This window comes from Pygoscelis adeliae, unplaced genomic scaffold (genome assembly GCF_000699105.1).
Source record: "Pygoscelis adeliae isolate BGI_AS28 unplaced genomic scaffold, ASM69910v1 Scaffold537, whole genome shotgun sequence".
NCBI lineage: Eukaryota > Metazoa > Chordata > Aves > Sphenisciformes > Spheniscidae > Pygoscelis > Pygoscelis adeliae.
In genome coordinates, this window is record NW_008825213.1 from 511,680 (window position 1) to 526,086 (window position 14,407).

The window sequence follows — 14,407 nt, forward strand, 5'->3', positions numbered from 1 at the left end:
CATAAACAGAAACTGGAGAAAGACAAGAAAAAGAAAAAACAGAAAAAGGAGAAGAGAGGTAAACATCATCGCCATAACTCTCTGCACACGGAGAGTGAGGAGGATATTGCTCCAGCTCACCATGTCGATATCATAACAGAAGAGATGCCAGAGGTCAGTTGCCTTGGTTGGTCTCTGAATTGTGGGGTTTACCTGTGTGCTGCTCTTGAGAGATTTTTCCCCAAGAATTGCCAGCCAGCCTGTATTGTTGCAGTTCAAGAGCTCTGATTTCTTGCAAAGCTGTTTAAGAAATGACTGATTGAGAATGGTCCTAGGCTGTTCTTTGCAGGGGGAGAAATTATTTTCTTTTTGTGCACAAAAACACAAAAATTGCCACTGAAGCTATTAAAAAAAAAAACCCAAACAAAAAAACCAACCAGCAAAAAACCCAATATGCATCTCTGCTATAAAAGTAACGCTGTCCAAATAGTCACTTCATTTATTATGCTCTGCTGCTTCACTTTGACATTAACTTGCTGTCTAGTCAGCAGGTTTGCAGCTGATTATAATTAATTGCGCATGCTAATGATGTAAGCTCTATTTGTTCCTAAAATTTCCTTTAATCAAAACCGAACAGCGGCAATTCAAATCCTGCAGTTTATGAAGAATGGTTTTGTTCTAAATTAATCTTGTAACTAGATGCTGCATTGAAGTGCCTTGTTCCTGTAACTTAATGTGTCTGACTGCAAGCTGGCCTGTTCCAGGGTTAACAACCTTAAAAAACTGGTTTGGGTGATGTAAAGCTTTAGTTTCAAAATTGCTTGTGGTTTGCTTCTTCAGTGGATGGTCTCTTTGTCTCTCCTGCAGAATGCTTTGCCCAGTGATGAAGATGACAAAGATCCCAATGATCCATATAAGGCACTTGATATAGATCTGGATAAGTAAGTGGCAGTTTTGTATGTGAATTTACTTAATTGCTAATCAGAATGCATGACGGCAGATCTGGGGCTAAACACACAAAGGCACTATCTACAGTCCACCAGGTGAAAAAACTAAGTCTCTCGCCTTATCTTGGATGTAACCTTAGATGATCATCCAGGCTTGGGTTCCCACTGCAGTGTAGGTGATAAAAGCTAAGCTGCTGAAGTAGCGGGGGTTTTGGGAGGGGCAGGGGGAATAATTTTGTGTGACTGAAAGGAGTCTGAAAGCACAGGCAGTGTAGCTGGGATCAGATGTGAGAGAGTTAGTCTGAGCTTTTGGGTGTACTGGTATCTCTCTGATCTAACCTGCATTGGCACTGAGTGTGACCTGCATTCACCTGTGTTCATCTCAGAACCACTGTACGCATGGCAAGCCCGTATGCTCTGCATTGTGATCATTTGACCAGTAACAGCCAGTTCGTAGCATCCCCGTGGACATTCAGTGTGGTTCCACTGTTGAAAAATGTCGTTCTAGTATGATTGAGTGAACTGCGTGTCATAACTTTGACCAGAGTCTGGTCCCCATTCAGCTACTGGAGTTGTTGACAGTACTAGCACCCCAGGCTGCAGTGCAGCAGACTCTGAATCCCTGCATGCCACATGATAATTAGCAGTGGGCTGTTAAGTATTGCACGTGGAGATTTTTTTTTTGTTGCCGTTTTACAAAATTGCCATGCTAAAAATAGTTGCTGATTTATGGTCCATGGATGCCTTCCGTAAAGTTTTGAAGACCGTGCAGGCACATGTGTGCATGTAGTATCTCTCTCCCTCTCTCTCTGTCTCTGACACTTAACTTTAAAGACTGTGCTGTTCTTTGCGGTTGCCAAATCTTGTAGGGGTTTGGCCTCTCGGTACCTTGCAAAAAAGTGATGTAGCATTTTTAAAAAGCGAAAGAACAGTTTCTGAAAAACTTCCTTTTTTCATGAGCTGGTCACATTGCTCTGAGTCTGCAGGGGGCAAATGTATAAAAGGAAATGAATTTCTGACTATAGACCTTGTATTTGCATGACAAGCCTCAACAGCGTAGAAAACACTGAGCAGAGCAGTTTCTGAATGCTGTGCTCCAGGAGGCATCTTTGGGCTTTTGTATTATTTCCATCCATTCTCTTTCCATTTCATATGAGTCAGTGTGCTCTCCTGTCACGTTTTCTCATGTCTCTGTCCTCTCTCTTTCTTTCTGTGCTTGCACTGCTATATCTGTGTCACGCTCACATGCAGTCTGGTTTCAGGGAAGCCTTCCAGGTAAGAATATACTGCAAAGTGGTTGACCTTCTTTATCAGGTTGGTTGATTTCAGTGGACAGTAAATACTTGAAGGGAGGTGAAACTATTGAAATCACTGACCCTCAAATTTGTGTGAGTCTATTTCATCGTTGACTTTCAGCACCAATCCCTGTTCCTGTACAGGTATATGTGAAATAGCTTAAAGATGAGATCTGTTTACTGTTCAAACAGATGGGGTCCACCTTGCCCTTACAGCATCTGTTTCAAAGTAAAAAATGAATTGGGTCTGGTTTGTCATGCAATATAAGCAAAAAAATTAAGGCAGGTGTGACCGTTAGAAATCTTCCTGAACTGGTGTTTGCTGCTCGAACGTGAAAATTAATGTTAAGTAAAAGCTGTAGAAATAGAAAAAGAGGCAATCGGTGAACTTCTCACTGATTTCTGGACAGTGTTTGACAAGAATGGAGAAATTTCTGTGGTGTTTTTTTCCCCAAGTAATGGATTTGAGATACAGTGTAAATCTGAACTACTACTCATGCTTTTTGGAAACAGGTATCTGAAACTAAACACAACTTTCAAAATGTAATGGTAGAGTACAGATTCATAGCGTAAACTTCCAAAATGAAACAATTTATTGCTTAAAATAATTTCCAATTGGAGTGATCTATTAACAACAAAAAACGCGCCCTTCGAGGGCTGTTTGAGCCGTGCTATCACTCCACTGCTTGAATTTCTACACTGTTGCAAATGCTTCCTACTGCTTCACATCTTTGCTCTTCCTTTGAGAGTGGTTCCACAGAAACGCAGCGTAACACTATGTGTACGTATTCTTCTGTAGGCCTTACTCAGCCTGTAAGTCTGTAGTTATCACTTGTAAGAGTGATCACATGTCAGCAAGAGCTTGGCTCTCAGTCACCTTCAAATTGTTTCTATTAACTTCTAATCCACGAGGGCAGTATCTGCAGTTACATAAATAAACTTCAGGTACAGAAGTATGTGCCGATTTAAGATTTTTGGGGCCCAATTCTTTAAAAACAAAGTATACCTTGTCTTGGGCATCCAGCAGATAATCTGAGCTAAGGGAGACTGTTTGCAGAAGGGTGATGGTCTCTTTGTTTTTAAGACCTTTAGCAGACAGTGAGAAGCTTCCAGTGCAGAGACACAGAAATGTTGAGACCCTGAAGTCACCAGACTCGGAAGCTCCCCTAGTAGAGAAGAAGAGCAAGAAACCCAAAAAGAAGGAAAAGAAACACAAAGAAAAAGAGAGAGACAAAGGAAAGAAGAAAGAGAAAGAGAAAAAAGTAGTAGAGGAGGAAGAAGGAAAAAAGGTAATTCTCAAAGACTTGCGTTATTTTAGAAACTGCTGTTATGGGCCATATTTATTGCTGTGTTTTGTTGCTTAGGAACAGTCACATTTGACAATTCAAACAGCTGAATGTTTTCAACCTTTATTTCCTTAAATTTTTTACAACCGTAAAAGCAGGCATTTAAAGATTTCTGTTAATAAAAATAACATTTACTTAGCCTCGTAAGTTAGCAGAATTCAGCTTACTGCAGCCTACGCAGCAGATCTTCCAGGTCTAATTTGGAAGCTGAGTTTACTGATATTTTGTCTGTTCTTAAAATGGGGAACTCTTTAGCAAAATATCTGGAACTCACTTTTGTTCTACATCCTGTCCCCCGTATACTTCAGAATCTTTCAGCTATAAAACCTGACATTAGTTGTCAGTTATTCTGAAGATTGAAGAATCCTTTTTGTTAACCTCTCTGCAGAGATGTAGGTTTCATCTAAGATGCAGCCAATGTGCTTTGAATACCTGTAGATGCTGCGATACGTAGGGTAATTAGCAGTTACTGTCAGCTATGTTGAGGTTTGGAAGTGTGCCCAAAGGCTAAAGTTAAGCTTCTTGAACTATTTGCTCCTAAATGCATTGCAGCATCTGTGTATGAGCATTCTGGAGCAATGCATTTCCATGAAAATGTGAGGTTTTAATTTAATTGATGATTGGGTTTTTTGGGGGTGTTCTTGGTGCCTTTTTTCTTTTTTTTTTTTTAAAGAATGGTATCAAAACAACCATGATGGCTTTGTTTTCTCTTGAAATTCAGGGGGAAGACTTGGATTTCTGGCTCTCCACTGCTCCACTGCCTGCTTCCACTACCCAGCCACAGGTAGACATCTTGCCATACCACAGGAAACTTTTTCTTATGATTGCATTTTAGCTGTGATACGAGTGCCTTTGTCATGCTTGCAGGAGAGAAGGGAAAGATAGGCTTCACCTCCTCAACTTATTGCTGTGAAGCTATGACTTTATATCTCCCCGGTTTACGCTTACAGATACTGTAATGGGAGGTTTCAAGCTCATTCTGCTGTGCAGATCAATGGACAGAAATACAGATACAGCTACAGGCTTGGTGGATTTTAATATTATTGGTGGTTTTTAATATTACGCTATTAGTGTATGGTTTTATTTCCTAGTATGAGCTAGACACTAGCAATCTTAATAGACATGGGAGAGAGAGTCTGAAAGAAAAAGTCTCGTCAATGTTGATGGGAGATTTTAGAGGAAGAGACAGGGAATATAAGGGGATTGGAGGAAATCTTTTGTATCTTATGCTCAGGTGATCATATTTGCTGGGTTTCAGAGGCATAAAATGAAAGGCTTGATACCATGTTAGTCTAATGTAATTCTTGAAGTAACAGTTGATGTGGGGGGCAGTGTCACTGTTAAGGTTTCTTCTGGTGTGGGATTAAGTTGTTTCAACTGCGTTCTGTTAGTGTCATAACGCTTCTGCTAATCTACTCAGAGTGAGCCTGAAGTGGGTGCTGCTGTTGTGGCTGAACCTCAAGAGGTAAAAAAGGAAGAAAGGGAAGAGCGAGAGGAGGAGGAGGAGGATGATGAAGGAAAGGTAAGTGGTTTAAGTTGCTGACGCCCTTAGCCATATTCTCCTAGTGTGTCATATTCCTTAAAAAGAGGCACACAGGAATTACCAACAGCATCCTGTTCAGCGTAGTGACCACCTGCAAATAGGCAGCAGTGGGATGTTACGCCCTTGAGGAGCTCTAAACACTTCATAGTAAGAGGTTTGGTTGTTCCTTGAGCCAAGGGTCAGGTAGCAATTTTAAAGCTGAGCTTCCAAACAGTTGAAGAGATTTGGCCTTCTGCTGATCTCAGGCTGCTTTGGGTTAAGGCATTGTCATCTGAGTGGGGAGCAAGGGTTTGCTGGGACTCAACACAGAATGGCAATTGGGGTTTAAGGAATGGGAGCTCTGCCTCGGGTTTCTGCAGTAGGAGGAAACTGCGTTCAGTTGTCCAGAAGGCTGCGCAGAGTGAGTCTGAAAGATTGGTAGAGGGGTCATGATGTAATGGCTGGAAATACAGGGTTTCCTTAAGGGTTTGGTGTAGTTTCTTGTTCTTCTTGGTAGAAATCATCCAAGCATAAGAAGAAAAAGCACAAGAAAGAGAAAGAAGAGAAATCAAAGGATAAAAAGAAGTCCAAAAAGAAGAGTCATCGCAGTGAGGAGGAAACAACAGAGTCGGTACAGAATGGAACACTAGATGATGAACCACTACCAGTGAGTAGCTGTGCACTGGCAGTGCTTGCCTTGGGGAAAAGGCAGGAGCTAAACTGTTTTGGGAGGAAGGAGAATGACAGCTCTTTTCAGAGAAATTAGTTATATCGCGACTGTGATTTCTTTCTTGTTTTTCAGCCTATGTCCAGTTACCGCCTTCTCGCTGAAAATCCATACATTAAAATGGTGAGTTTTTTGGTGTTCAAATCCAGATGTTTTCTCTTTTTGTGTTCTCTAAGAAAAGAGGGGATACCCTGAGGATAGTATAGCGACTTTATGTAGACAACATTTAACTGAAGAACTGTTTAAATCCCAGGAGGTAGAAACATAACCAAGCTCCCTTTCCATTCCTTTGGATGTCCTACTTAACAAGTTTTAAAGTTGATATTTTCCCCCTACTTAGCAGTACTGTGGAGCTGATCACCAGTGTGCTTTTCGTTATCCTATAGCTGTACCAAATTACCTTCTTTTTGAAGCTTGCTGTATTCTGATGCTGTGTACTGTTCTGGTGCTTTGCTGTTTGAAGTTTCTGAATCCTTCCTGTGATTTTTTTTTCTCCTTCATTTGCAGACCTATGATATTCAAGGAAACCTCCAGAATGATAGTCAAGTTACTGTCTCTGTTATCTTTGAAAACAAAAGCACTAGCTTCCTTAAGAGCATGGAACTAAATGTCCTGGACTCTCTCAACACTAAAATGCTCCGACCAGAAGGATCATCAGTACATGATGGGATACCTGTGCCCTTCCAGCTACCCCCTGGTATGCGCAGCTTTGCACAGGGTTCTTGGAGTATGTCTAGTCCTACACTGCCCTCCTGTGGAAAGAATTGTTTGAACTTCTTGCTGCTTGCTGTTTTCCAGAAGGACATGTCCCTCTGCCTGGGTGTTCACTGGGCTTTCACACAATTCACTGGAGAGGATAAGCCTTCTTACAGTATGGCTATAAATGCAGGTAGTCCTGTACAGCGAGAGCAAAGCCTATAATGTAGGACTGGGAGTCCGAATGTCTGAGTTCCTTTTTCAGGTGACTGCAGGCTGGCACACCTTTGAACGTGCCAGCATCACCAACTACAGGAATCCCAAATTCATGAGGAGTTTGCTGTGAGATTTAAAATGGAACAAAGCTATAGGTTCTTGAACCGTTATAATCTGCTCTGGATTTATTCTCGAGCTATTGTCCCACTGTTTTAGTGGCAGAGGCCATGTGGAGTGGAAGTTTGCGATAAGTATGTGCATATTTGGATGGGGAGCTGAGCCCTTAAGAAATATTAGACATGGAGATGAAGGATAATGGCTTCATACATAGTACAATAGTACAGTTGAATCACTGAGCTTCTTTGAATTTCACGTCCTTCACCAAAGCGTTAATTTGAGTACTGAAACGGCTCAGAGAAGTCGTCCGGGATTTAGTGGCTTCAGGATGGATTTTGGTCCCTCATGGAAAACAGTGGGTTGTTTTGTTTTTTTTTTTTTATTCTATATAAGGCAGTTCTTGACACAGACTTGTGTATTAAAAGAAAAACAGAGAAACATTAGAATTCAAATTAGTTCTGAAAACTACTTGGAAAGCTGTATATTTTCCCGTTTTGCAAACAGTTTAAATATATTGCCACTGTGACATCTTTGCCCAGGCGCGCTCTCAATAACCTCTGCCAAATGCCAGCTATCGCTGCTGCTTTTCAGAGCCCCAAGAGCTATGTGCTGTAACACTGTTAATTCACCACAGGAACTGTGCATATAACTCTCTTCCAACTACATGGAAAACTTCAAACTTGGTTCAAAAATAGTCAGTACGTAAAGCTTAGCTGCTACTGATCAGTTTATTCTAACCATTACTTAGATATGGAAACCATTTTCTGACATGACTTCTCCCTCTCCTCTCTTCACGCTAGGAATCTCTAATGAAGCCCAGTTTGTGTTTACACTTCAGAGTATTGTTATGGCTCAGAAGTTAAAAGGAACATTGTCCTTTATAGTGAAAGTAAGTGCAGCTTTAAACTCTGTGCTTCTGCTTCCTTTGGAACTGCATAAGGGAGCTTGACTTGGGTGGAAAGCACTGCTTTAGAGCTTTTCTTAGGCATCATTTCATCTCTGCTGCACCAACCCATTCTGTGATGTGAGAAGTATTTTTACATGACATCTTGTGCAAAGAGTGTCCCAAATACTGCGTAAGCATGTCCTAAATTGTCATTCCTGGCAGTGTGTGAGCAATGCAGCCTGAAACGTATGCCACATTGTCAGCTAGAAGATCACTGCAGTGGTGCATCTGCTGGGGAGAGGAGGTCAACCAACTAGTGAGAGATGCAACCCAGAGTCTGTCTCTTCTGATCTCAGTTACCCAAAGATCGGTTGGACACTGCTACCTGGTACAAGGCTGGAAAAATGGTAGTAAGAATTAGATACAGTTAATAAGGTTGGAAACCCTGTTAACTGACGGCATTGTTTAATAAGTATTGACCTGTATAAGACTATGGGGTTTCTAATCTTATTTCAGTAAAACTATTAATGAAGGAGCTGTGTGAATAGCTCAAAGGAAGTGAATGGAGACATCTGTGGCTACTTCTGAGTCAGCCATTATCTCTATTTTAAGGGTTTCTTAAAAATAGTATACTAGTCCTATTTTCAGTACCTAAGAATCTGGGAGATATTAATTTATTATTTTGCTTGGGAAATAGTGAACTGTAAAATCACATCTCCAAGTGTTAGCTTAAATTCAGTCTGCTCGATATATTTCAGCAAGGTCCAATTGAAAATGCAGCCAGACCCCTCCAGTTGTGTCCCTTATCTGCTCTAGGTGTATGTATCAACCTAGCTGCCCAAATCTTTTCTCTGAGTGGTCTGATGTTGTAGCGTGATGGTCGTTCTCAGACTGATCCTTCAGGCCCAGCCAGGGTATATCAAAGGGAATTGAGCCCTAAAGTCTTCGTCGGTGCCTGTTTGGTAGGTGGGGGTGGTGCCTCCTCTTGCTGCCTCGGGGCTCCCATTCATCTCCTTTCCTTTGACCTGTTGCAGAATGATGAAGGTTCAACCCATGAAAAACTAGATTTCAAATTGCACTTCAGTTGCGCTTCATACTTGATCACGACGCCTTGCTATAGGTAAGTGTCATTTAGGGAGCACAACACTGGTGCTTTTGCCGCCCATGTGAAGCTGAGCTTTGGCTGCAGGCCATCTCTGCAAGATACGCAGCATGCTTTTGACTTTGGCTGCTTGTGATTGCTTTGGTTACAGTTCAGTTATCTTGTGTAATGTTTGACTGTTAAAATATGTCCAGCAACTTATTTCAAGTGATTCTGAAGGAGTTATATGGCCTGTAGGCTGACAGAGGTTGTGTGGAAGTAGCTCTGGTTGAGGTCATAGGGTGCTCCAGTGGAGTCTGGAGTATGGTTCCCATATTTGCTGTAAACCCATTTTCCTAGAGCTTGGTAGTACTTAGACTTCTGCATCCTGAGATGTCTCAAGGTCTGCATGGGGCTAATGTGGCAGATTCCACTTGAATTTCTAGTACAAGTGTTTACTTTCCTTCCTGTTTTGCAGTGATGCTTTTGCCAAGCTCCTAGAGTCTGGAGACCTGCACATGAGTTCTATTAAAGTAGATGGAATTAGCATTTCTTTCCAACATCTACTGGCAAAGATCTGTTTTCATCATCATTTTTCAGGTGAGTCTTCCTCGATGCAGAACCTTCTGCAAAATCCCGTATTCTAAAATTTCTGCTGTGCTTGGCAAGTGCAACGCTCCGTGGCCTCGACAATGACAGAAGCAGGTGATGTCCAGATTAAATAAATTTGGGAGAGATGTTTTTTCCAGTTTTATCCAGTTTTCAGGATACATTGGTATGCTGAAAGCATGCAGTGTTCTTCAAAATGAACTCTCCTTCTGTCCCTGTGGCTTTCCTCCAGTCCAGTGAGGCACGTGGCAGGTATCACGGGAGCAGCTTGCTTATAGTTAGGGCTGTAACTGTTCTCTGGAGGGTGTATTTGATCTGCAGTGCTTCAGCCTACCTCTTTCCCCAACACTTCGTTTCAGTAAGGGAGGGGAGAGTGTGAGCTAGTCAAGTTTGGACTTACTAATTAAAACACGAGTACTGGATGAAGCAAAACAAATGGCTGTTTCATCATGCTCTGGTATATGCATTAGACATTGCCTCGCTGAAAGTATTTCTGGGGAAGAGATCTACATTCTAATCAGCATTTTTGCCACAAAACATTTGCAGCTTACTTAAAAGACAAATGACTAACCTCGTTATTGTGAAATATCCCAGATAGGAGCCAGGAGGAGCCAGGCACGTACATTCTTTTTCTTCTGACTTCTTCCTCCCCTCACTCAGTAGAAGCTTCTATTCCTTGAGGCCAGGCAAAGCAGTAGTTCCTCTTCACGGGAAGCAAACCTTGTATTAAAAGCTGTCCCACTAAATGAAAACTCCTGCTTTCTTTATAGTTGTGGAACGCGTTGATTCGTGTGCGTCAATGTACAGTCGTTCTATCCAAGGCCATCACGTCTGCCTACTGGTAAAAAAGGTGAGAGCATTGTAGCATCCTGAAACAAGACCTGAGAGAAGCTAAATCTGCAGCCTTTCCTATCTTAACAGAAAGAGGGAAATATTCCTGTCTAAATCATCCAGGGAGACCATGGGCAATTTAATTCATCTGGCCCATCTAGCAGTTCTCGCTGCGCTACTACCAAGCTTGTACCTCCCCGTGGGCTTTCTGTCGCCCAGCGCATACCTGGTGGGTAGTAGCAGCACTGATGGCTTCCCCAAACTGACCTCTCGGCTAAGCCTGCTTCGTTCCTGTGCAGGCTGTTTCCCGTCCCTGAGCTTGGCTGGGAATAAAACTGTCCTCGCTTAGAAGAGGAGCTAATGGATTTCTTTTTCTTTTTCTTTCCAAGGGAGAGAACTCTGTATCCATAGATGGGAAATGTAATGATTCCACCCTGCTTAGCAACTTGTTGGATGAGATGAAAGAGACATTGTCCAAGTGCTGAATATTCCTTATAAAATATTCCAACTACAAGAAACACACCTAATGCGTAAAGATGAGCAGACCCAAGTGTTAAGTTTCTCCCTCGTACGCATGTACTATCCTGGGGCACGTGCTTTTCAGTTAACTCCACCATTGTTTGCAGTTTAGACATTTTAAGGCTGTATGTTACCTTTTTATTTCAAAACTTTTTACAAACTGTGGTGTTAACCCTTTCTAGCCCAAAGAGATCCTGGTGACATGACTGGAGGAGGGAGGGAGGGAGGGGCGCTATTTATTCAGCAGCTCGTGATGATCCCATAAACCCTTGCCATCTGCGTGGGATGGTGGACTAAGCAGAATTTTATCAACAGTAGCACAGAGTCTGTTGCTTGTGCTTATTGCCAGGGAAGGTTGACTTGGTCCTTAACCATGGAATGTGTCTTCAGGGCTGCTGTAGTTGATGTATATTTCTAGCAGAGGCTGGTGCTGGACCTGAAGGCCTCTTCTTTTTTTTTTTTTATATGATTTATTACTATTATTATTATTATTGTTATCTCAAGATCTATTGTGATCAGCATATAAACATCCTCCATCTCCTTGAGCTAATCCAAATGTGCCCTGTGAGAACTGGGATGTTTGAGTTTCTGTTTATAGTAGTTGCCTTGAGCCTTAACCTTCTTTTAGTGACAGCTGAAAGAGAGTGAATGCATGAAACAGGCTGGAAGTGTTACTGTTTGGTTCTCTGCTCCTGTTGGCCACCCGCGCAAATGGAGTCTATCATGCCTCTCCCCTTTGAGCAGTCTCTGCTGATGTGTTTTATGAGTCCACTTCAATTTCACATTCCTGAAAAGTTAGGGTATAGCAAGAAACTGGAAATCCAAAGGGGTCTGTTCCTGCTTTTTTTATCATTTTGCTCACCAGCTGAGGTTGACCACTACCAGGTTAGAGAAATGCCCACATGTGTAATCCCTTCTACTCTGAACAGGTTGCGGATAGAGCCCTGTTCCCTCCCTCTGTGCTGTGAAATCAGAGATGTCGTGCTGTCTCCGTTGTCCCCGTAGTGTCCCACGGCCCTGCCCTCGCAGCACTGGATGCAGATTTAGCAGCGCAAGTGTAACTGGGTCCCTGCAGCAGAACTCTCCCTGCCTGGGTGGCAGGAGGGAGGGGTTGGTGAGGAGCTGCAGACTTGTCCCTGTAGCAGGTGACTTTAGAGGGAAGAAGGGGAGGGTCTGCAAAGTGAAGCCCATTCTGCACTATTGAAATCTTTTGGAATCACTGACTGGAAAGGGATGTCACCGTGTCCTTTACAGAGATGCTTAATTGATGTCCTTCTCCAAAATATCTTGCTTTTGTGTATTTTGGGTTCCTCCCCTGCCCTGTTCTTGCTGTTCCATACCCAGCAAACTTGAGAACACTCTTGAACGGTTTTTCTTTGAGGCACGGGTCAAGAATGGTTGGTTGCTGTTACCGAAAGGGTCCCCAGGGAGGAGCTGGGTTGGTCTGCGCTTCTCCAGCACCGCCACCACTCCGACGGGCGTCAGCAATGCCCAGGTGAACTACAGCCCTACGCAGGGAACAGGATAAAGTGTTGATCTTATCCTTTGGGTGAACGTCCTGTACTTTAAGCGTGTCTTGTGCTCTTTACACTCTTCCCATATTAGGGTATTGTTGCAAAGGCTCTGCTGTGGTTTTATTGCTAGGACCAGCTTCGTATTCTGACCGCACTTGTGCGCTGCAGGAATTCGTTTGCGGCAGGCTTCACTGCTGGTGAAGTGGTAGGTTTTGGTATTGGTCAGCCTCCCTTGGTTAGCCAGTTTGTGTATTAGAAACTGAACATATTAAAATTGTCTTAAAGGATAATGTTCCTCAATTAGTGTTTTTTTTTAATTCATGGATGAAAACTGTCACTCTAGCATGTAGAGTCTTCTCTTACAGAATCCTGTGCAGTGATTCTAGAATTTTGAAACTGTATGATGTGTTACATTCACAAATTTATTTGCTATCAACATTCCCTTAAAAAAAAAAAAAGAAAAAACAACATACCACAAGCTGCTGTAATGATTTTGTGTCAAGATGATCCAATAAACTTTCAAAACAAAGTTAAATTTTTGGCTCTGTAAATAGTCCTTTTATAAGACCCTTCCAGTTCGTATGGACCCAAAGACATGACATGGATGTACCCCAGCTCTGAATGCTTGTGTCTTTGGGGGAGGTAAGAGGGATCTCGCTCCAAAAGCTCTGTGGGAGGTAAGGAGTCATTTCTAACGCCGCTGTGTGGGGTGGTGGGTTTTTATCGGCTGGTGTGCATCAGCGAGGGGAGTCCTGCCAGTCCTGTATCCCCAGGGTGCGTGTCATGGCCCCTCTCTGTCAGCGGCAACAGCTCGAAGGTGTGAAGTGCGTGAGCAGAAAAGGAGTCTGTAGTGAGGGAGACTGGAATGGTGCTGTTCTTCACCTCTTGTATTTTGAACTGACCTGATTTTCACAGGCACCAAAGCTTTGATTCCTACACGCCTGGAATAACTAACTGGTCAGGCTGTCAGGTTTTAACACTCCTTTGGAAGGCAGCATTGCAAGCAACAGTTGTCACTAACACAAAAACTACAGGAGGAAAAAAAAAAGTAATTCAGACAACCTCAGTTAAAGCTGCATTAGGGTGGGGGGCCGGGGGGGGGACCACAACTGCAGCTGAAATCTAAGCACTTGTGAAACTCGGAGCTCTGGTCTTGATGAGATGTCTAGAAACCGAAGGACAGAAATCGGCCCCTTCCGCCTCTTCCTCTCGGCCTGGCATCCAGTAAAGTTTGTGACGGAAACACGGCAGCATTAATGTGCAGATTAAGGTCCAGTACTGTCGCAACAGGAACTGAGGCGTTGGTTTTGCTGCTACTCCCAGTGGTTGCTAGTAAGACCAGAACCTGTGAAGATCATCTCTTACAACAGAAAATATCTGGGGCTGTGCAGCCAGGAGCTACCAGCTCTGCACTGAGAAAAACCCCCAGCTTGCACTAGCTTGTCGGCCCCGTTCTTGGTAGATAAGCTCCTGCTGCGAAGGAAGGGCCAGGTCATTTGTTTTCTGCATGCGGTGCGAGTCCGATACCGCAGTCCCGTACTGGCCTGCAGGGAGGCTGCCTGCTCGCTCTGCCGTGTTGTGGGACTGCACGAACCTGATTAAACGGGGCGAAAACAGCAGCGAACACCCATCTCTTTTCAAATGCGTGGGGGAAAAAAAAACAACACAACCAGACCCAGGAAGCACTTGGAGCGAACATCGAGTATTTAATGAGCTGCGGGACCTTCACTGGACAATGCAGGAGTTTACAGTGAGCCCGGCACCGTGTGCTTCTGGCTTCGAACAGTAAGACAGGCCCTTGCCCTGCTCCCTGCGTTTACGTCGTGTCAAAATTCACTGAGCAACTGGACAAAGAAAATCAGTCCTTATCGAAGTGTATTTTTGCACACAGTATGTTACCAACAAGCGCGTGAAAGAAGCGCTGCTCGGCACCATCCTTGCCGGGAAAGGAGAGTGCCACCCCAGAGGTTTGTGGTTGCAACTGTTTCATGCTACGGCTTGGGCAGAGCAGCATCTATCCCTTGGAGGTACCCAACCGCTGGCAACCCCGCTCTCCGGAGAGGCACTAACGCTGCTGGAGCCGCTGCCCCAGCTCCTCCCTTGGGCAACGGCCCTCCCCTGT

General features: G+C 43.5%; 1 protein-coding gene across 1 annotated transcript in view; it reads left to right on the forward strand.

Annotated features, from left to right (window-relative positions):
* AP3D1 (adaptor-related protein complex 3, delta 1 subunit) overlaps window positions 1–12,811 on the forward strand; it is a 77,507-nt gene extending 64,696 nt beyond the window's left edge. The window contains 13 exon segments of the mRNA XM_009329088.1: window positions 1–153; window positions 847–920; window positions 3,306–3,510; window positions 4,289–4,351; window positions 4,988–5,089; window positions 5,607–5,756; window positions 5,892–5,939; window positions 6,324–6,513; window positions 7,646–7,734; window positions 8,766–8,851; window positions 9,291–9,412; window positions 10,192–10,271; window positions 10,642–12,811. The exon segment at window positions 1–153 is cut by the window's left edge and continues 6 nt beyond it. Coding sequence (XP_009327363.1) covers window positions 1–153; window positions 847–920; window positions 3,306–3,510; window positions 4,289–4,351; window positions 4,988–5,089; window positions 5,607–5,756; window positions 5,892–5,939; window positions 6,324–6,513; window positions 7,646–7,734; window positions 8,766–8,851; window positions 9,291–9,412; window positions 10,192–10,271; window positions 10,642–10,737 — 1,458 coding nt within the window. The 3' untranslated portion in view covers window positions 10,738–12,811.
* Window positions 12,812–14,407: the final 1,596 nt, after the last annotated feature.